This window comes from Lynx canadensis, chromosome A3 (genome assembly GCF_007474595.2).
Source record: "Lynx canadensis isolate LIC74 chromosome A3, mLynCan4.pri.v2, whole genome shotgun sequence".
Classification (NCBI taxonomy): domain Eukaryota; kingdom Metazoa; phylum Chordata; class Mammalia; order Carnivora; family Felidae; genus Lynx; species Lynx canadensis.
Window position 1 is genome coordinate 120,351,461 of NC_044305.1, and position 20,079 is coordinate 120,371,539.

At 58.1% G+C, this 20,079-nt stretch overlaps 1 protein-coding gene across 2 annotated transcripts in view; it reads left to right on the forward strand.

Annotated features, from left to right (window-relative positions):
* The window catches only part of ADCY3 (adenylate cyclase 3), an 89,977-nt gene that overhangs the window by 53,063 nt on the left and 16,835 nt on the right, over positions 1-20,079 (forward strand). For both annotated transcript variants that reach the window (XM_030311523.1, XM_030311522.1), the window contains exons 4-8: positions 15,158-15,288; positions 15,825-15,936; positions 16,089-16,216; positions 17,327-17,485; positions 18,238-18,415. In XM_030311523.1, coding sequence (XP_030167383.1) covers positions 15,158-15,288; positions 15,825-15,936; positions 16,089-16,216; positions 17,327-17,485; positions 18,238-18,415 — 708 coding nt within the window. The remainder of the gene's footprint in view (positions 1-15,157; positions 15,289-15,824; positions 15,937-16,088; positions 16,217-17,326; positions 17,486-18,237; positions 18,416-20,079) is intronic.

Consider the following 20,079-nt stretch of genomic DNA (forward strand, 5'->3'; position numbering starts at 1 on the left):
CCCCCCCTGGCCGTTGCGGGGCTCGATCTCACCAACTGTGAGATCATGACCTGAGCCAAAATTAAGAGTCAGATGCTTAACCAACTGAACCACCCAGGCGCCCTGGCACATTTTTAATTTGAGAAATATTACCAAATCATCTCATATAGAGGTTCTAACAATTGGCACTCCTCCCGACCGTGAATGGGAGCGCACTTAGACGGTTAAAGTTTCCTTGTTTATCGAGAAAAGGCTTCTTTGACGTGGAACCTGCAACTCCTCCAGAAATGCCTGTTGACAAACCCCAGTGGCAGGGGAGAGGCCCCACGGCGGTCATGGTGGCCTGTGAGCCCTTTCCTGCTGTTGACTCTTTTGGTTCAAGTCACAGCCAGGTAGACTGGGGTTTGGGAGAGGCTTCTGTGTATTTTTTGACATATGTCGTGCGATATCTGTTAAACGCAAGTGTAAAGAAAAAAACGCTGATAGACAATTATTCTTTCAAGTCTTTTGTGCTTCTGTGTTTTGAGAGGGTCCTAAAACCATGTTTTTCTGATTATAGAAGTACCGCCTCATTCTCGTAGAGGATTCTCGTAGAAAGCAGCCAAGAATTCTTATGAGAATATAAGAGTAGCAGCCGAGAACCAGATATTCGAGCCTTTCCGGCTGTGTCCTGTGGCTGCTGTGGACATTAAACGTAAAGAGCGTGTTCAGCGCCGTGTCTGGACCCCGTAGCCACTCGCACTGACTACTGTCGTGCTGCTGTTGGTGGATAAAAGTGTGCAGAAACAGAGAAGTATAGAAAAGACCCCCAAACTTCCCATCGTTTGGGTGCTTCTTTTAAAAACAATTTTAAAAAATACAAACGTGATCAGTCGTGTGCTCAGCTAGGAAAGGTTTTAGAACTTTGCGGGTTTGCTTTGCTTCTCTTTTTCCTTTCCGCGGAGGGGACGTTCTTACAAAGTTAACCACGTGAAAGTGTGCAGTCGAGTACCTTCCCCGGGTTGTCCAGGCGCCACCTCTGTCTGGTCCCAGAACCTACTCATCGCCTCAAAAGAAAACCCCACGCCCAAGCCTGATTTTTAAAACCGCAGAGAAGGGCACCTGGTGAGTGTCGGGACAGCCCCGAGCAGTAGGTTCCTTTCCTTGCCCGGAAGGACAGGAGCCTGAGATCCGTGCACACACACACCGAGTGCTGGGTGCTCCTCTCCGTGAGAGTCTGAAGCTTGCACTTCAGAGGCAAGCTTCTGCCGGTGAGTTTGGACCTGGGATTTCCATCCGACGCTTCCTCCAGCGTTTTCTGGGCCACAGTGAGACCTGGCTTTCCCACCTTCTCACAGTGTGACATCTTCAGTTTTCTGAAAAAGGGAGATTGAAGATGGCGCCATTCATCAGGTTGTTGGGGAATCACTTGAAGGAAGGACACGAAGCCGAGTCAAACGTGGTGAGGCCCTTTAGTGCTATTGCTGCTGTCACACTGGCTCCTGCTGCAGGGATGTCGAGGTGGGAGGAGACCCAGGTGGCTGCCTCCCACTGGGCTGACTTGACTTCCCCGGGCAAGTTGGCCGAGGGCGGACCAGGAGCAGAGACCCGCGGTCCCATCGCACTGTCCTCCTGTGAGGGCCGCTGGTGAGCATAAAAATGAGATCACGGGGTGAAAATGCTAGACAGGGCTGCAGAAAGTCCTAGAAGGAGATGAAACAGAAGCTGGCTTGGACGTGGCTCCCATTTGAGGAGCTGTTTGAGGTCAGTGCCACAGTAGCCACTCATGGTGTTTAAACGCCTTTGTAAAAAAAATGCCCAATTAAATTCTCAGCATCTCCTTTGCAGAGGCGGCTCCATTTCAGAATTTGGCTCTTACGATCCGCATCCCGCTTTGTATTTTGTCGGCGTGGCTTTATCTTGTCCTCTAAACTGCCTTGGGAGGAAGCACCGTGTGCTGAGGGGAAGTCCTGCCCTGGTGGCTGTGTGGCCTCCAGCAGGCAGGCTCCTCTCTGGGCCTCGGCCCCTCCTCAGTTAGTGAGGCCCAGGGGATCCCATCCCAGATCCTCTGATTCGGTTTTCTTTACTGCTGTCACCGGGGAGGTTGCTCTCTCATGTGAAAGTTCCCAGCCTCCTGCTAAGGGCAGGCAACTCCCAACAGGTGGACATCAGCCATCGTCCCCAGGGAAGGTTCAAAGCAGCCCTGGGCCTGGTGCACAGGCTTCCCCTTCTGCTTTGCCACCGAGGTGGGCATGTCAGGGTAGTGAAAAGAAGGGGCATGGGCGTCTCAGGTTCCAGTCACTCCTGCTTAAGCCTCCCTGGCTCCAGGCTACTTTCTGCAGGGAGGGGCGGGGCCGGACAGCTCTGAGGTCCTTGCGGAGCTGAGGTCCGGGAGGGTGGCCCTGGCGTGCTCGTGTCTCACTTTGTAGGCAGTCCATGGCCCTTACCTGTGACACGTGGCCGTCAAAGTGGACTTGAGGACCCAGCTCCATGGGCCCGTTAAGGTAGAGCAGGAAGCCCAGGGGACTGAAGAACGGGGGTTGTTTTCCTTTATTCCCCTGCGGCCATACACCAGAGTTTAGTTGGGGACCTTGCAGGTTGCTAAGCGCCCCAGCTGCCATCTGGGAACGACAGGCATCGGGGAAGTCCACCCGGCACATACCTACTGCCAGGTGCAAACTGCAGAATCATGAGCTCCCCTGGATCTCACGCTCCGAGTTCCCTTCCCAGGGAGGGGGACGTGGTTGAAGTCAAGGAAGCGGCGGAGGGTGGAGGGACGACGGGATGGCACAGAGGGCAGCCAGCCTTTCCTTCAGACCACGTTCCGTTAGATGGTCAGCCTGTCCTTACCAGGGAAGAGAGGGCTGCCCTCTGTCTCCTCCCTTCAGAGGTGAGGAGGGAGAGCCCAGGGCTGACCGTGCAGGGTTGAGTCTAGGTCAGAAAACCACCCACCAGCCCCAGTGAGGGCCAGGTCATGTTCGTCCGGGGCGCCCTAGGGAGTGCGGTGTAGGCTGACGCTGGGTGGTTTTCCACTTAGCTCCTGGGGGGACACGCAGGGCAGAATGGCCACTTTGCTCTGCCTTTCCTTTTACTTAAACCCAAAGCCCAGGGTCGCTGTGACCAGGGATGGCCTTTCTTCTTCACGGTGGAGTCTTTCCCTAGGTGCAGGACCTTCCGCCCTTGAGCATGTCTTGGAGGGAAGACCCACCCCTTTACCATAAAAGCCACAAACGTCTCTCCCGGGAGCCCCCGAGCTTGGGATTCTGGCATGCTGCCATTTCGTAAGCTCGGCTGTGTCTTGTCTTCTTGATGTCCCTCCTTGCACTCTGCCCACGCCTGCTTCACTGTTCCCTTCAAGGCCTTTTGCCGTGAGGGTACGGCAGAGACTAATCCCGCCCCTGAGCCTTGCTCTCACGAGAGGCTGGTGGGGAAGAGGGAAGTCAGGGCGGGAGCGAGAAGAACCGAGAAATCAGCTACCTCTTGTCCTCAGTTGTCCATCGTGACTGTTGTCCTGGCAACAGTGAGATTGGGGCTGGGGACCCGTCTCCTGGGGAGCCGCCGGGGGAGAGGAGGCTGGTGGGGTGGGAGGAACGTGGTCCCACTGCGCCACAGCTCCGCCTCTTGCTGTGTGGTGGCCTGGGGCCAGGCTCTTGTGCCCGCGGCACCTGACGCGGGTGGGGCAGACCCGTCGTCTACTAGACAGCCACAGAGGACCCCCTCATCCCAACGTCAACCAAGAAATACACTTGCTGTCTTAACTTCCTCACACGCCCACTCGTGAATATAGCTAATAGTTGTACGTTTTCGTTTTTAGCCTTGAATGTATCTTGGTTTGAGAAAAGCCAGAAGGCGGATTTCCCATGGTGTGGGGTAGAAATCCGTGCTTCTGTTGGTTCCCACCCCCCACTTCTTGGATTTCACAGAATGTTCTTCATTCTAGCATTTCAGCACTTAGAACGAATCCGCATTTTAGATAATGCAGGTGATGAGCCCGCGGAGCACAGGTTGTTCTAAAGCCTTGACGCGCTCCTGGCAGTGGGAGGACATCTGCTGTGTCAGGTAGACCCGGGCCCTGGTGGTGATGACAGCATTCCAGACGGCACTGCGTATGGGGAGGGGGGGGGTGGCTTCTGAGCTGGGGCCCTGCCGGGGTCACATCCTGCCACGGCACTTTTATCCCCGGTTTTAGTGTCTGCTGTCCATGACGAGCTATGGAATATCCCCGCCTTTCTCTGGCTGTGGGACCGACATCTTGTTTAGTAATGGCGTAGTTGATTGGACAGTTACCTGGTGTCAAGGCCCGGGGCTGCATTTTTACTGGATTATCTCATTTAATCATCGCAGCAAACCCAGAGAAGGGTTGGCACGCATTCCTTCCTGGCCACGGCTTCTGTTCAGTTCTGTTTACTAGGCGTTTCAGTTGTAGTCTCTGGACATCTGGCCTGTGGGCATCGGCTTTGTTTGACCTGCTCAGAGTTTTAAATTTCTAATACTTAAGGATTTGGACATTCTACGTAAAAACTTGCATTTCTGACCACCTTGGGAAATGGGAGGATCTGACAACGCAGGGCTCAGGAGTAAGGTTTGCATTCACATCCTCGCCAGGCCACTTACTTGCCCCGTGTCCTTGAGTCAGTTATCATGCCCTCTGGCCCCGTTTCTTTGTCTGTGAAATGAGATTGGAATAAGATTGTTAGAAGGTCTAAAGGAGAGCATTGCACAAATATTTGGGGCATTCTTCTAGGCACTAGGGATGTAGTTGTAAGCAGAACAGATTCCAGTGGGGGAGATAGATATTAAATAAATGAGCATATGCTATTAGAGGTAGGACAGTGGTGGGCAAAGCAGGAGAAGGAGCATAGGAATTGCCTGGGGGTGAAGGAAGGTTGCTATTTAATATTGTATGGCCAGAGAAGCCTTTCTGATAAAGTGAGATTTGAGTAGAGACCTGAAGTTAGGGCGTGAGCCATGCCATGTTCCAGGGAGAGGGAGCAGTAAGTGCAAAGGCCCTGAGGTACGTTCACAGGACATCATGGCAGCAGGTGAAGGTGGAGTAGAAGTGAGAGGAAGAGAAGTAGGAGGTAAAGGAGGGAGATGATGAGGAACAAGTCCTGTAGGACCTTGTAAGGACCATGGCTTTTTCCCTGAAGGAGATTGGAGACATTGGAGGGCTGTAGGTTTTGTTTTTTTGTTTTTTTTTTTTAATATGAAATTTATTGTCAAATTGCTTTCCATACAACACCCAGTGCTCATCCCAACAGGTGCCCTCCTCAATGACCATCATCCACCCTCCTCTCCCTCCCACCCCCATCAACCCTCAGTTTATTCTCAGTTATTTAGAGTCTCTTATGGTTTGGCTCCCTCCCTCTCTAACTTTTTTTTTCCTTCCCCTCCCCCATGGTCTTCTGTTGAGTTTCTCAGGATCCACATAAAAGTGAAAACATACGGTATCTGTCTTTCTCTGCCCGACTTATTTCACTTAGCATCACACTCTCCAGTTCCATCCACATTGCTACAAAAGGCCGTATTTCATTCTTTCTCATTGACACGTAGTATTCCATTGTGTATATAAACCACAATTTATGTATCCATTCATCAGTTTGATGGACTTATAGAGGGTTGTAGGTTTTAAATGGATCAGTGTGGCTGCCGGTGAAGAGACAGCAGTGGAAGCAGGGAGGCCAGTTAGAAGCTATGTAGTAATTTTAGGGAGAGCGGATAATGGCTTAGACCAGGATGGAAGTGATGAGGGGAAGGATTCTGGGTGTGTTTTGAAGGCAGAGCCAACAGATCTCACTGCTGAGTGGCATGGGGGATGGGGGAGTGGGGAGTCCGTGATGGCTGTCAGGATTTTAGCCCGGAGGCGATCGGAAGGGCGGGTGGCTCTTTATGGAGATGGGGAGGATGGTGAGAGGAATGGGTTCGGTGGGGGGTGGAGAGAACCTGCTGAGTTGGAGATGTCTCACAGACATCCAGGAAGGCAGTCATCCTGCGCGCTAAACCCACGTCTGGCAGGCTGGAAGGGCTGTGCCTGCATTTGCAGACTCCTGCTGGGCCCTCCCGGGGCGAGGATGGTGGGCCTTGTAGGACAGCGCCTCAGGCTGGGGAGCTCAACGCCAGTTGGCAACCAGGCAGCACCTGGGGAAACTTTTATCATTTCTCCTCAAGGACAATAGGAGGTGATTCTGCTACGTGAGTCTCAGACCTGCACCCTCTCTTCTGCCCCAGAGGCTCTCAGGGCCTTGCAGAAGGCAGCCGAGGGGGGACAAGGAGAGAAGCACCCAGTAGAAACTCCGTTTCCCCGGCGACTGCCTCGGCACGCCAAGCCCCTCTGTGTCCTGGCATGTGCCGCCGGGAACATGGCGCTACGTGCCCAGAGGGCAGAAGCAACACGGGACGGTGTAACCCAGAGGATCTGGCCGGGGCACAGCTGGGAGCTTGCCGTTCTGCGGCTCCTTAAATACGCAGCAGGAGAGCAGCCGTGAGCGCAAAGTAGAGTGCACGGCGCGGAGCCGGTGCCCAGGGCGCCGGGGAAGGTGGCTGTGGAGGGCGTCAGCACCTGCTGAGGAGGCTCAGAGAGGTGTGTTCGGAGTTGGATTTAACAAGGTGGATGTGGATTCTTGGGTGGCTTTTCAGGAAGAGGAGTGGGTGCTGGCCAGTGTGCGGTGGGGAGAATGGAGTCCTGATCCACGCGGAAGGGCGGAGGCAGGTTAGTGAGGGCTGAGCGGGGAGGCGGAGGGAGTCCTCCCCGGACTGCAGTGGCTCATCCCTGGTGTGGGAGGGACCAGAGTCAGCAGCCAGGCCAGCCCTGTGTGTGTTTGGGGGGGGCGGGGGGGGGGAGGTCAGGAGCCCGGCCGGCCCTGGAGTGGGACCGGAGGGGAGGCCCAGGAAGAAGAGGAAGGTGGGAGCTGTGTTTGGGAAAAGCACCAGCAAGATTTATTGCCCCCCTGGGAGGAGGCAGAGGGAGTGAAGCCAAACCACGAGCGACCCTCACAAGTAGAGAGCGGGTCGGTTTAACCCGCTGGAAACTTCGTGCCCGGGGTGGGTTGAGCTGTTGCTTCCAGGTCAAGGTCGGAAGCAGATACTGAGCTCTTTCCCATGGATCACAGAGGCGGCTGCAGCGTCGTTCTCAAGGCGGCACTCTAGGCAGCGGCTCTGTGTTACCCACGGTGGGCCGCGGAAGCCGTATTTACGTGCCGTGGCGTTCTAGAGCTGCGCTGTCTGATGTGGTAGCCCTAGGCACGTGTGGCTACTTCAGTGAAATGAATTAAAATCTAAAAATTAAAACTCACTTCCTCTGTTGGACTGGCCACTCTTCGTGTGCTCAGCAGCTACAAGTGACTACGGCTACCATACTGGACAGCACAGGTTACAGAGCATTTCTTTGCAGAAAGTTCTGGCAGTGCTGTGCTAGAGGGTGACGGCCTGCCCCTCGGGCCACGTCTCCTCGTCGACGGCTCAGCATCTCACCAGATCTCTGAGGGGCACCTGCTCTGTATAGCCACACTAGGCGAGGGCTGTAGATTCCACACACGAGACCGTATTTGCGCCTAAAGGGCAATCTCCTGATAATTGCAGTCACCTTGGCCCCCGTCTCTAGAGACTAGGCAGGCCTCCGGGCAAGTGACCGAAGTCCCATGGTTTGTGTCCCCTCTTCCCCTCCAGCAGGGCAAGAGTTCTGGGCTGCCCCTGGCTCTGTGCAACTTCTGTTCTGTTCCAGGTGACATGTCCTGGTGGTGACTTAGTTGTTAGTCTGGCTCCCACAATGCCAAGATTAAGTGTGGCCCTGCTTCCTTCTTGGAGCCGACATCTTGAGAGACCCTGGGGATGCTGGCTCAGAGCCTGTTTTCACATTGGAGGGTCTTGTTTAAAGAGATGCTGGGTTTTGAGTGCTACAGCCCCTCGTCCCCTGTGAATTCCCACACCCCTGGCTGAAGACAGCATAGCACTCCTGCCCCCCGAGACCAGTCACTCCCAGGTGACCTGACTGCCCTGACCACCCGAGCTCTTAGGAGTACTCTTCACCTTTGACCTGCCCAGCATTTAGCTTGGGGACTTGCAGAGACGACCAGTGACTGTTCTTTGAGTGAGGTTGTGACCGTGTCTTTTGGGCGGAGTAGCACATGTGGGTCCCCAGTCTGGATGGTGGCTGTCTGCCCCCCGGCACGGCTCTGGAGTTTCCAGATTTTACATGCTGTGGTCCTTCGCCCTCTCATCAGGGAGAGGTGAGCCGTTTGGGCTCTGACCTCCCGGGGCTAGCCGCCCAGGGCCTCCTGCCCCCCATCTCCTTCCTCTGCTGCCTCCTCTGCCCAGCGGGTCAGGCCGGGATGGGCACTGTTGGAGTCCATTGCCCTTTTTTGGCTTCGAAGCGGCCCGGAAGCTCTAAGAGTCTGGAGAAATCAGGCCCAGAACAGATGTGTTTGCGGACAGCTGTGTCTCTGCTCATAGCCCGTGATGGGTTGTGGTGACGTGTGTGTACACACAGCACATGTATAGGGCACACGTGCGCATACACGAGGCCCCACCTTACAGACTTTACATGTTTGCTTCATGCAGCATCTCACCAGATCACTGCTGAGTTCTCTCTCCATTGAAGTCTCCCTCCCTGCCGCTGCCCCCTTTTCGAGGATGTTGCAGAAACTTAGCTTCTCATCAGCCAAGCTCAGGTATCCAGATCCCTGCCGGCCGCCTTGCTGTAATGAACTCCTGAATGCCTCATCAGGGCCCCTGGGGACAGCGCAGGCCTCCTGCCTCTGTCTTGATCCTGAGCCAGCACAGAGGCGCGGCCTGGCCTGAGTCACCGCTGAGGAGGAGGAGGCTCGATTGGTTCCTTCCCAGAGCCTGGGGGGACCATGCTGACAGACCGCCCCGGTCAGGGGCTCACTGCTCACCTGAGCAGTGCAGCAAATGCGTGTTTACAGATCTCCATCCCAGGCCCAGGACGCGCGCTGCGCCCCAGCCAGCCGCCCCCCACCCCCCGACCCCGGTCCCCGGGTGGCACACCGCCCAGGACGGGCCTCAGGTGCTTCTCCCCAGGATCTGGGTAGTTTTTTTGCTGTACCCAGAAAGCCCACTAGAGACTTTCAGGGCTTGTTCGTTCTTTTGGCTTATTTGGTTCTTTTCCCAGAGAGGGTCACGGCCTTGACTTTGCGTGTATTTTTAGGATAACCATCCAAGCACGGCAGGACCGGAGGGAGACCGAGTGAGGCAGCTCACCACCTTCTCTGTCTCTCTGTGTGGCGCCATGTCGCAGGGCCCCAGGCCTGGACTTACGGAGTCTGGTGGTTCCGTGTCCCCGGGCTAGTCTTCCATCCTGCGCTTGACTCCCTGCTCACCCAGCATCCGGGGCGGGAGCTCACTAGCTCTCAGGGCAGCGCATTCTTCGACTGAACTGCTTTGACTCTTCGAACATTCTTTCTGCGCTGGAAACAACAGTCTGTTCCCCACAGCTTTCCATCACTAGCTTCCTCCGGGGGGACCTCCGGAGCAAGTGTCCTCCCTTTTCCATACAACTGCCGTCCTCAGACGTGACAGTCGCTCTGTGCCACTGCAGAGCCCCCACTCCTCTGGCCGGGTTCCCAGCTCCTCAGCCCCCCTTTGATGCCTGGCCTCAGGCTCCTACACCCTGTGGTCACTCCCCGGTGAGGGCCTGGGTGAACTGCGAGCTGCCTGAGGGTATCTGGGCCTCCTGAGGAACCACCCTCAGGTGATGCTGAGGCTGCCACTCCGAAGGCCAGACTGGGTCGTGGGTCCTAATGTCCTGAGGGATGGCTCAGCCGAACCAGGGACCTTCCTGAGCCCGACGTCCAGGGACTCCCCATAGATTTCTCCTCCAGGTAGCAGCGTCGAATGCCAAGTTCCCCACATCAACCACGTGTTCTTGGGCCGCTTTCAGTCCATTGGGTGGCATCACACTGCACATGTGTCCTAGCAGAGGCCTTCTGGAACTGACGCAGCTGGCCTCCCTCACGGACTTGGGGTGGCTCAGCATCTCCGGGCCCTCATGTCTGGCCCTGTTGGTTACACTCAGAGTCCACTGCCAGTCACTGAGACAGGGCCTCACAGCACTGGCCCGTTTTCTCGTGCCCTCAGCCAGTGAGGGGCGGGGGGGACACTGAGGCTGAGGGAGGTCACTGAGGCCTGCCCAGGTCTGTCATGGAGGCCCGGGGGTCCACCTCAGCAGCACCCACCTCCTCTTCCCTGCTGACCCATCAGAAGAAATTCCAGCAGCTGCCACTGGCCCGGCCTGGCCTCCCTGAGCCCCACAGGTGGTCTGGGATGCTGCCGGGCCCCGTGCTGGGGCACCGCGGACGTCTCAGCTCAGTCCCCGTCTGCAAGGAGTAGCCAGGTGCCCTAACAACTCCATGAGCACTGGGGCCCACAGAATGTTCCAGTGGGCTCACCTCTGGGTTTCTAGAACAGTGTTGTCAGGTCCTTGCTAGGGAAGATTTGGGCACTTCTTGTGCCTTCACATTTGTAGCAGAACAGCGTCCAGTGTGGGTGGGAGAATTCGTGTGTGAAAAGCACATCCTTTGGTGTAGAAGAAAACACCACCCATTCTTTTGGTCAAAGAGCCCTGGGTTCCAGTGCTGTCTGTCACTAACTCTGAGGAACCTGGGATAAACCATTTAGCCCCTCCATGCCTTGGTTGGGTCACCTGCAAAATGGAGACAGTATTACATGTATGTAAAAGTCGAGGGCAGATGAGAAAGTCTTAGCAAAGAAGAGGGACGATTTTGATATTAGTCACTGGTGTCCATTTGCCCAGGGGGTTGTGGTATTTGAGAGCTACAGCAAGAAACCAGCCTATGGTGATTGTTCTGTCACTCAGCAACCTAAGAGGGCCTCTGCCTCCTCTCCGTTGTGCGGTGGGGCAGGGGTCCTCCCCGGCCATCAGTCTCCTCCCTCAGCTCACATCCAAGCAGACATGGGGGTCCAAAGCCCGCCCCCCTGGACTTGCAGGAACGGTTATTATAGACAAGCTGGGGTCAGGGTCACAGCTGGCGGCAACAGGAAGTTTTGTGTTTATTTCCGGTTTAGAAAGTATTTTGAAAAAGCAGCCGCAGCAGTATAACCATATAGCAGTTTTGAAAAACATTTCAGGTTTTCTCTGAATTCCATTCGCCAGATCAAGTTACCCTTTTGTGTTTCGTGCAGACTCTTCCGCCTTGACTCAGATGCACATGTGGGTCTGTGGTCCCCTTCTCAGGATACAGTTGCTGTCTGGTCGTTTTCTTATCGTAGCACTTTTCATTATGGTCACTTCTGAGGTTCCATAATCTTCCATCTGAAGGATGTGTCCCGGTCGAATGAGCCATCAGCTGGGCATTTGGGCCACTTAGTCTTTTCCTCGAGTATAAGTGAGGTTACAATGCAGTTCTTGCACACACATCTTTTTACTTTTCTTGGATTATTTCTGTTGGAGAAATTCCCAGGAGAGCTATTGATGGGTCAGAGACTTGGAACATTCTTATGACTTCCGAAACATATAGTAGTTGCTATTTTAGGAAGAGCGGGCTCTGCCTCTATGCCGGGGAGGCCAAGCCACATCCCGCACCTGCTCTGGGCGGCCCTGCACCCCTGAAGACGCCTGGCTGTGTTTTCAGAGAAACTGGGACTGTGGTCAGGGGCACGAAGCACCTCTCAGGACTAGTCTGGCTTCAAGGGAACCCAGAGAAGCTCTTCTGGAGGGTCAGGGTCTGAGAGGGCGGGAAAGGCCTGACCGTGTGGGTAACGGCTGCTGGGGTTGCACAGGCTGGCTCAGCACAGCACTGTGACTTTCCTAATCCTTGGTGTCCCGCGCCCCCTGCTGGCTCACACACCTGAGCGACCTCTTCCCCAGGCTGGCGGGTGCCCCCCACGCTCGTCACACATCTGCCTCTTCCTCCCCCTAGTGAGCGCCTTCATGCACCTCTGGTGGGGTGTGGGTGTGGGGAGGGGAGGTGGGGAAGGAGGGAGAGAAAGGCTAAGACACGCATGGAAGCTGGGACCCTTGTTTGCATCTCCTTCGTCATTGTGCCTGACCAGACAGAGCTCCTACTCCTGGCCAAGTGACGCCGAGGACTTTCTGCTCACCTTGAACACCCCACTGGGATTCTTAACCTATAAACCTGTGGCCACCTTCAAAGCCCAAAGGAGATTTAGGCCTCGTCTTCCTGAGATACCTGCCGACCCCACGCCCTCAGTAACACTTCACCTCAGGTGACAGAAGAGCTGTAATACATTGAGCACTTGCCGTGTGCAGGCACCCTTCTCAGTGCCTTCGGGTCAGGGTCACTTCGTCTTGCTTTCCCAACGAGGAAACCAAGGCACAGGGGAGTTAGTGGCAGCCTGGTGTCACACGGTGAGTCGGTGGCAATATAGGGAACTGAGGGAGCTGGGCTCTTAACCACCACGCCCTCCTGTCCCTGCCGGCCTGGCACAGACCAGCGCGCCTCACACTCGGGCGGGGGCTACGACGCCGGATTCCAGCCCCAGGCTCGCTGCCACCTTCCAGCCTGCCTCCTCCCCCCAGGCTGCCCTGAGAGCCCGCAGGGCCCCGGGTCTCTCTGGCTTTTCTCGAAAATCCTCCCGGAGGCTCCTGTTCTTCCCCAGCTGAGCGCTTTCTCCAAGGTGCCTGGGTTTAGTTTGGTTTCAGAAGCCCCCTCGCCGCACACCGGCAGGGCAGATGGGTGTGCCGGGGTGCAGCGTCCAGGAGACCCCGTTGCTCTTTCCTGGGCTCAGATGGAGGTCATATCACTGGGGTTATTTCGGCTTCTCATTCCCCTGCAACGCTGCTGCTCGTGAGGGTTTTAGCAGTGCTGGAGACAGCTGTGGAAATGGAAGAATAACGGTGGTCGCTGTAAGTGCCAGGCCCACCGGGCCGAGGGGGCCTCGCTTGCTTACGACGGTGTGACTTCCGCAAGAGGACCGATTCTCCCCACGAAAACCGGGATAAGCGAGAGGGACCTTCCTGTGGTGCGATGGGTGAGCGGGCAGGGGCTCTGGTCTCAGACTGTCCGGGAGCGGAAGGGCAGGGGCTGTCCCTGCAGCAAAGCTGACTTCTCCCGGAGGAGGTGAGGCCCCAGCCCTCTGCCCAGACCCTGGGGAGCCTCTTGGGCTGCCCCGCCCGGAGGAGAGGAGCAGAACCTCCCCACCTTGGTTCTCCTGCCTCAGAGAAGGTGTGTTTAAAGTACAGGTAGCGCTGGGTTCTCTGGCCTCAGGGCCCGCTGAACACAAGGGAGAACAGGAGCCCGGTGCCCTCACCCTGCCCGGCGCACCCCCATGCCTGGGCCCTCACCCTGCCCAGGGCCCTGGTGGGAGACGAGGTCCCCCAGCCCTGTACCCACCAGGCTGGTGTCCCTGCCAAGCCTGTGTTCCTCTGGGGTCCAGTAACCCCTGGGCAGGCCAGGCAGCAGCTCGTGGCGTAGCCCCCAGGTGGCTCCGGCAGCCGGCACTCGACACACAGCACGCCTGGCCCTCCCACGCCCGCCCGCCTTCCTCCTCCCTGTCCGCTGCCCTGTGCGGCATGGCTCCCTCAGAACCACTCCGCCGCTGGGGTCAGACCCTGCCGTGCCTCTGCTCCCAGTCTTGCCTCGGTCTCCTCCCCTACCCCCTCCCCACTTCTCTCGCTGCTGTGCCCCGCAGGCCTCCACTCAGCCTCGCCGTAGCCCCACTTCCCGGCCTCCATCCTGCGAACCTCAGGTTCTCCCCATCGTCACCTGCCTCCCATCTTGGGGCGCAGGGTTCCTGGCACAGCACCCTGCCTGGGCTTCTGGCTCTGGCTTCACCCCCTTGCACCCACTCCCGGGGGCTGTCTCCTGTCCCCTGTCCCTGTTGCTCAGCCTGAGCCGTGCTGCGGGGCTGCAGGCTCAACCCATGAGCCAGCTCAGTGTCTGCCTGCCACGCGTCCCAAATCTGCCCTGGTTTTCCCCTCACCTCTCTCTCCTTCTCTATTTCTCACTTAAAGAGACCGGCACCTTCCACCCAGAGGCCCAAGCCACGGGCCTGTCCCGCCTGCTTGATGCAAGCCGTCGCCAAGCCCCACTTTGCCCAGATGACTGCTAACTGGTCACCTGGCCCGCCCTCCTGTGTCACAGCCCTGGGCACTGGGCCTACCCCCCAGCTTTCAGGAAGGAGCTCCCCGTTCCTTGCCTGGCACATGAGGCCCTTCAGGATGCGAACCAGGGGTCGGCAGACGTTTTCTGGAAAGCGCCAGAAACCCCTTTCGGTTTTGCAGGCCACGTCTTCTCTGTCACAGCAACTCGACTCTGTTGGAGCGAGGGGGCAGCCAGAGGTGACATGTAAACAAACGAGCTTGGCTGGGCCCCCCCCCCCCCCCCCCCCCACCCCGCGAGACACTATCTGTGCGAACAGCGGCAGCCAGGTTTGGCCCGCAGGTGGCAGTGTGGACCCCCCTCCAAACCTAGCCGTGGGTCCGCGGTTCCCTGTTCCCGCCCCCATGGAAACTGCTGCAGGTCCCCGAACCTCGTGTCCCAGGTCTCTGTGTCTGTTGTGAGCAGCTCCCTCTGACGAGATGTTCCCAGCATGTCAGTCGGCTAGCCTCACTTCTAGGAAGTGTCCCTGATTGCCCCCAACACCCCCGGCAGACTCTGACACCCACCCTTCTTTGTTACTGCCCGCTGTCCCTCTCCCGTCCGGGCATTTACCGTAATGCACTGCGCTGGGCCTGCTTACCCATCCCCATGAGACCCTCAGCCCTCTGAGGGCAGCGACTCGCTCGTTTTGTGGCATTGGCATGTTATAGCATGCCGCCTGGCACCTAGTCGGTCTTCAGTCATGTTATGTTCAGTCAGAATTCTCGGGTGATCGCTCTGTGCAAGGTGGGGTAGGTGACCCAGATCCTGCACCCTCCCGGTGCAGGAGAGAACGGGTCCACGTAGGAACTGCCACCTTTCCTGTGGCATTGAGGACACTCTGGAGGTACAGAACCAAGCTTGGGTTTCTTCATGGATTTCTGACTCCCGTGAGGGCTTTTAAGGTGTGCCGTCACAGCCCTGAGCCTGTTGCCCTGGGCCTCCGGCTGCCTCCCAGCGTGGGGGAGGCCCCTGTAAGGCCCCGTGGAAGGTCAGCCGGTTCCTGGCTGATGTGTGTCACCGGCATCGGGGTGTTTCTTCCCGGAAGTATCCAAACCTGCCCGTGGAAGGGTGCAGACCAGACAGACCCTGCTTCTCCACCAACCCTCTCCTCCTCCTCCCAGGAGAACCTTATGCTTTCCATCCTGCCCAAGCATGTGGCTGACGAGATGCTAAAGGACATGAAGAAGGACGAGAGCCAAAAGGACCAGCAGCAGTTCAACACCATGTACATGTATCGCCACGAGAATGTCAGGTGCGCCGGCCCGTGGGCCTGGGCTCCAAGAGCGGAACAGGGGCTGGGCTTTGTGGGGTCAGCCAAGCACTGTGGGATTCGAGAGTCTTCCCCCAGGACTAGAAGCTAGGCCACGCCTTCAGTGTGAGCCTCGGCCCCCGTGGAAGCAGTCTTGCAGACGGATGCCGAGAATGAGCCGTCTGGGCCATGTAGTCAGTCCCCATCATCGCACAGACGTCACCCAGAGTGCGGGGGTGACGTCTGTGAGGTCACCCAGCCATTCCGGGCCGGCTAGGGGCTAACAGCTGTGCTCCTACCAAGACGGGTGACTTCATCACGGGGCAGGAACAGGCAGCGTGGGGGAAGGAGGCCCGGAGAGGAGAGGCCCACGAGGATAAACTAAACGGCAGAGCCCCTCATTCGCGCTGGGAGTGCCAGGGGCTTGCCGCTTTGGGGTCGAGCAGGGACCCCTCTGCTGTGGTCCTGGGGCAGGAGCTGGTGGTGGGGCCAGGCACGCCGCCTGGAGCCTCACGGTGGCGCCCTCTCTGCTCTCCCAGCATCCTCTTTGCGGACATCGTGGGCTTCACCCAGCTGTCTTCCGCCTGCAGTGCCCAGGAGCTCGTGAAGCTGCTCAACGAGCTCTTCGCCCGCTTTGACAAGCTGGCGGCCGTGAGTACCCGGCCCCCGCTCGGCCTCTGGCGCGGCGGGGGGCCACCCTCGGGGCTCCCACGGTCGCCTCGCACGGGGGCCTGCTCTGCCCCCTGCCGGCCCTCCGTGCCCGCGAGGGACTCAGAGCCACGTCGCACACCCTGTTCTTTCAGAAATACCACCAGCTGCGGATTAAGATCCTGGGCGACTGTTACTACTGCATCTGCGGCCTGCCCGACTACCGGGAGGACCACGCCGTCTGCTCCATCCTTATGGGGCTCGCCATGGTGGAGGCCATCTCGTGAGTGGGGCCTCTGGGGGGAGGGGCTCTGGACCACGGGAGAGGCGGGCCTTCCGTGGTCCGTTGTGGGGGCTCGGCGCACCCCAGGCCCCCACGGGACGTGGGTGCCGTGTTGGTCGGCAGGCGGCAGGCGGCTCAGCCCCCGGCTCTGGGAAGGGGGGACGTGGCTCGCCTTCTTGCCAGCTGAGGGGCCGAAAGCCTTCCGTGGCCTCTGAGGGGCCCAGCCTGCATCCACTGTTGTTTTCTAAAGAAGTGGCAGTCGTGGTAAAGGCTGTCACACCTCCTCACACTGGTTTGGAGTCCCCCCAGGCTCCCCGTCCCTTCTCTCCGTGTTTTCTCACTGTGAGCCTCCAGGCCCGTCTCAGGTCGGAAAGTCCGAGTGTGGCAGCGACGTGGGGCAGCAGAGGTGGGACAGGGCCCCGGCCTCTGCTCTGGGCTCCCAGCCAGGGCTCTTGCCTCCGCCACTGGGAGGACGCTGCCCTCTCCCCCCTCACCCTCCCCTGTCGCTGTCACATTGCAGGTGGCTTAGAGGCCCCAGCAGGCAGGCCCTGGCTGGGATCAGGCACCAGGAGGGAAGGGGGCTCCTTGCTGCAGTTTCCCACCCCACCACCAGGATGGAGGCCGGGGTGGGGGCGGGGGGGGGGGTGGGACACCTTAACACCAGAGGGCGGTTTTGCATTGTTACCATCTTCTGGATTAGAGCTTCTCTGACATTGGCCTAGACACAAATGCTGTGCTGGGAACATGTGGGGGGTGGGTAGTTCAGGATCATTCACCTCCACTTCCCTCACCTCGGGGCAGCTTTCCCTGTTGCGCGCGGGCGCCTGGTACAGGTGGACGCGGGGAGGTAGCGGCCATTATTCTGTGGCTTCCTGCCTGCACCCCCATCACGCTAACTCGCGACGCGAGCCTGGGCCCGGGCCGACCTGCTGGACCCCTAGCCACAGGTCACTTAGCTGAAGTGCAGGCAGAGAGCTGTGGAGTGCCCAGCGGCCCCCTCGGCCTGGAGTGGGAGAAAGCCAGTGCAGGACTCTTCCCGCAGGGCACAGAGGGCTGGCCACCTTGCCACGGCCATGCCCAACCCTCCTCCTTTCCGTGTGTGCCTGGCAGGTACGTGCGGGAGAAGACGAAGACTGGGGTGGACATGCGTGTGGGGGTGCACACAGGCACAGTGCTGGGGGGCGTCCTGGGCCAGAAGCGCTGGCAGTATGACGTGTGGTCCACTGACGTCACTGTGGCCAACAAGATGGAGGCCGGTGGCATCCCCGGGTGAGCGAGCATCTCCTTCCCGGTGGGCGGGCGTGGGCGCTGAGGGAGGGGACCGTCCATCCGTCGGGGCTGGGACTCAGCCGGGAGACACCCAGGAGCAGTGTTCTTCCTCGGGGCGCCTGCCTGCTTGCCCCGGGCCCAGCTGCCTCCTGCCTGGGCCTCTGCAGCCGTGTGTCCTCGTCCCCGTCCTCTCCTGGCCCCATCTCCCCGGCCACAGATGCCGGCACAGACGTAGCCGCCTCCAAGGCTCCCCGCAGGACGCCAAACCCAAGGAACAGGTTCTGACGTGGTGCACACCTGGCTCGAGCTCCTTTATACCAGCAGCCAGTCAGGGCGGACGGGCCGAGGACGCAGAGGAACCCTCCCCGCTTGGGTCAGGGAGCGGCCCTCCGGGGCAGTCAGGGTTCTGTCCCTCAGTGGTGACTCCCCAGAAACGGGTAACAACCCCCTGACGGCGGGTGGGAGCCATGTGAGGTGCATGACGGTAGGATCACCACCGAGTTCAGAGCGGCCTTCTACGCTCCTCACCTGGCCCGGTGCTGCGGGCAGCCTGAGGGTGTTTCCTTCCTGTTTCGCGGATGTGGCACTGAGGCCCAGAGGGGCAGGGGCCACACGGCCCTCACAGCCAGTTAGCACCGGGGCACCCCGGCTGGAGCTCTGGTGGCACGTGTGTCCCCGCCTCCCCGGCAGCCTTGGGCTTCGGGGTGGCCCGACCCTCCGCTGACGGTCCCGGGCCTCTTGCTGCCGTCCAGGCGTGTGCACATCTCCCAGAGCACCATGGACTGCCTAAAGGGCGAGTTCGACGTGGAGCCGGGCGACGGGGGCAGCCGCTGTGAGTACCTGGACGAGAAGGGCATCGAGACCTACCTCATCATCGCGTCCAAGCCAGAGGTGAAGAAAACAGCCGCCCAGCACGGCCTCGATGGCCCGGTGAGTCCCCTGCCTGCCTCGCACGGGACGTGGAAAGGCAGGGTTTGAGAAGCAGGGCCTGGGGAAGAGCGGGTGGGGCCGTGGGGGGCACCCTCGCAGGGGGAAAGCGGGCTCCGGGGGGAGTAGTGCACATGGCTCCCGGCAGGCTGACGGTGAGTGGTACAGCAGAGGACAGGCGCCTGGAGAGGTGTACGTGGCACTCGGGAGAGCAGCTGGCTAGGGAAGGGCTCCCTGCGTGGAGGAGGCAGTCAGAATCACGGGAGAGATGTGGGCACCCAGGGAGCGAGTTCGCGGAGTGGGTGAGGATGCCAGGGGCAGGCACTGAGGTTGGCTTGCTCACGGAGGAGAACCGGGCTGGGAACTTTGCGGGGCGGGAAATTAGAAAAGAACCAGATGGAAGCAGTGAGGCCGTCCTGCCCTGGCCTCTCTGCTGATTTCCTGCATCTCGTCAGACCCAGTGCCCTCAGCAGCTGCCCCCACCAGCCTCCTGACAGGCTGTCTGGTTAGAAGCCACCAGTGGCTGCTGTAGGAATTGGGCCGTCTGTCATCCTCTGCTGAGCCTAGAAGGCGTTTTACTCCTCGAAGCTTTGTGCTTAAAAACCCCACCAGTCATGGGAATTTGACAGTTGGGGGGTTTGGTGCTCCCAGAGGTGGCACGTGGAGACGATCCCATGGCCGAGGCTTTGTCTCATGATGGCTAAAGCAGGGCTTGAGCTGGTCCGGTGAGGTTTCTGTGGCTGAAGACGTGACCCCTGTAAAGTCTGGAAAGAAAACTAGACGCCTTCCCCCCTCCCCCACGTGTATGTGATGACTAGCAAATCAAACACAAACAGAAGATTCATCCGTTTAAATCGAATTGCAACCACTGTTTCGTGAGTACTTCCGTTTCTCCGTAATTTCACTTAACCCTCAAGATAGCCCTGGGAGAAGGGGGCTGTCGTCATACCCACTTTACAGAGGAGGAAACTGAGGCCCAGAACTTTGTGTAAGTTGCAGATCTGGTAGGTGGCAGAGCAGGGCCCTGCCCCCGACCTGCCAGCCACCCCGTAACCCAGAATGTGGGCGCCCCCGTGTGAAGGCGTTCACACGGACTCAGCACTGGGAGGCCTGCACATGTGGGCACTGCCTCACTCCTGAGTAATTTAAAGTCCCACGAGGTGCCCGTGTTAAAGCAAAGGACCCTTCAAGGTATTTGGGGCTGCATGTGAAGTCTGAGCTACAATTAAATGCTCCAAGGAACTCAGAAAAGTAGGAAGCTGTTTTTCAGAAAATTAGGAACCAAGACGTGACCTTGCCACAGAATTAACAAGTTCATTCATATTTTTAAGAGTGCTCCTTGGGGAACTGTAACATACTCACTGGAACGCATTGAAAATGTCTCTTCAAAGCTGTTCTACCAGACAGTAATCGACAGTAATTTAAGCAATCAGCTACTTTTGTAAAGCGGTAGGAGATTTGTAATTCCTGGCATACAAAATTTTTAAGAAACTGAGCAATGTTACTCCTTTCAAAACTTACCCACAAATTTGGTTTTACCGGGGGGGCCACCTTGAAGTCACAAAGCAGTCAACACGTCCTTGGGATAGCACTCATTCCGCTGTGTTCTGATCTTGTATTTTATTTCGCTTCTTCCGATCACCCTTGCATGGCATGTCATTTGGCTC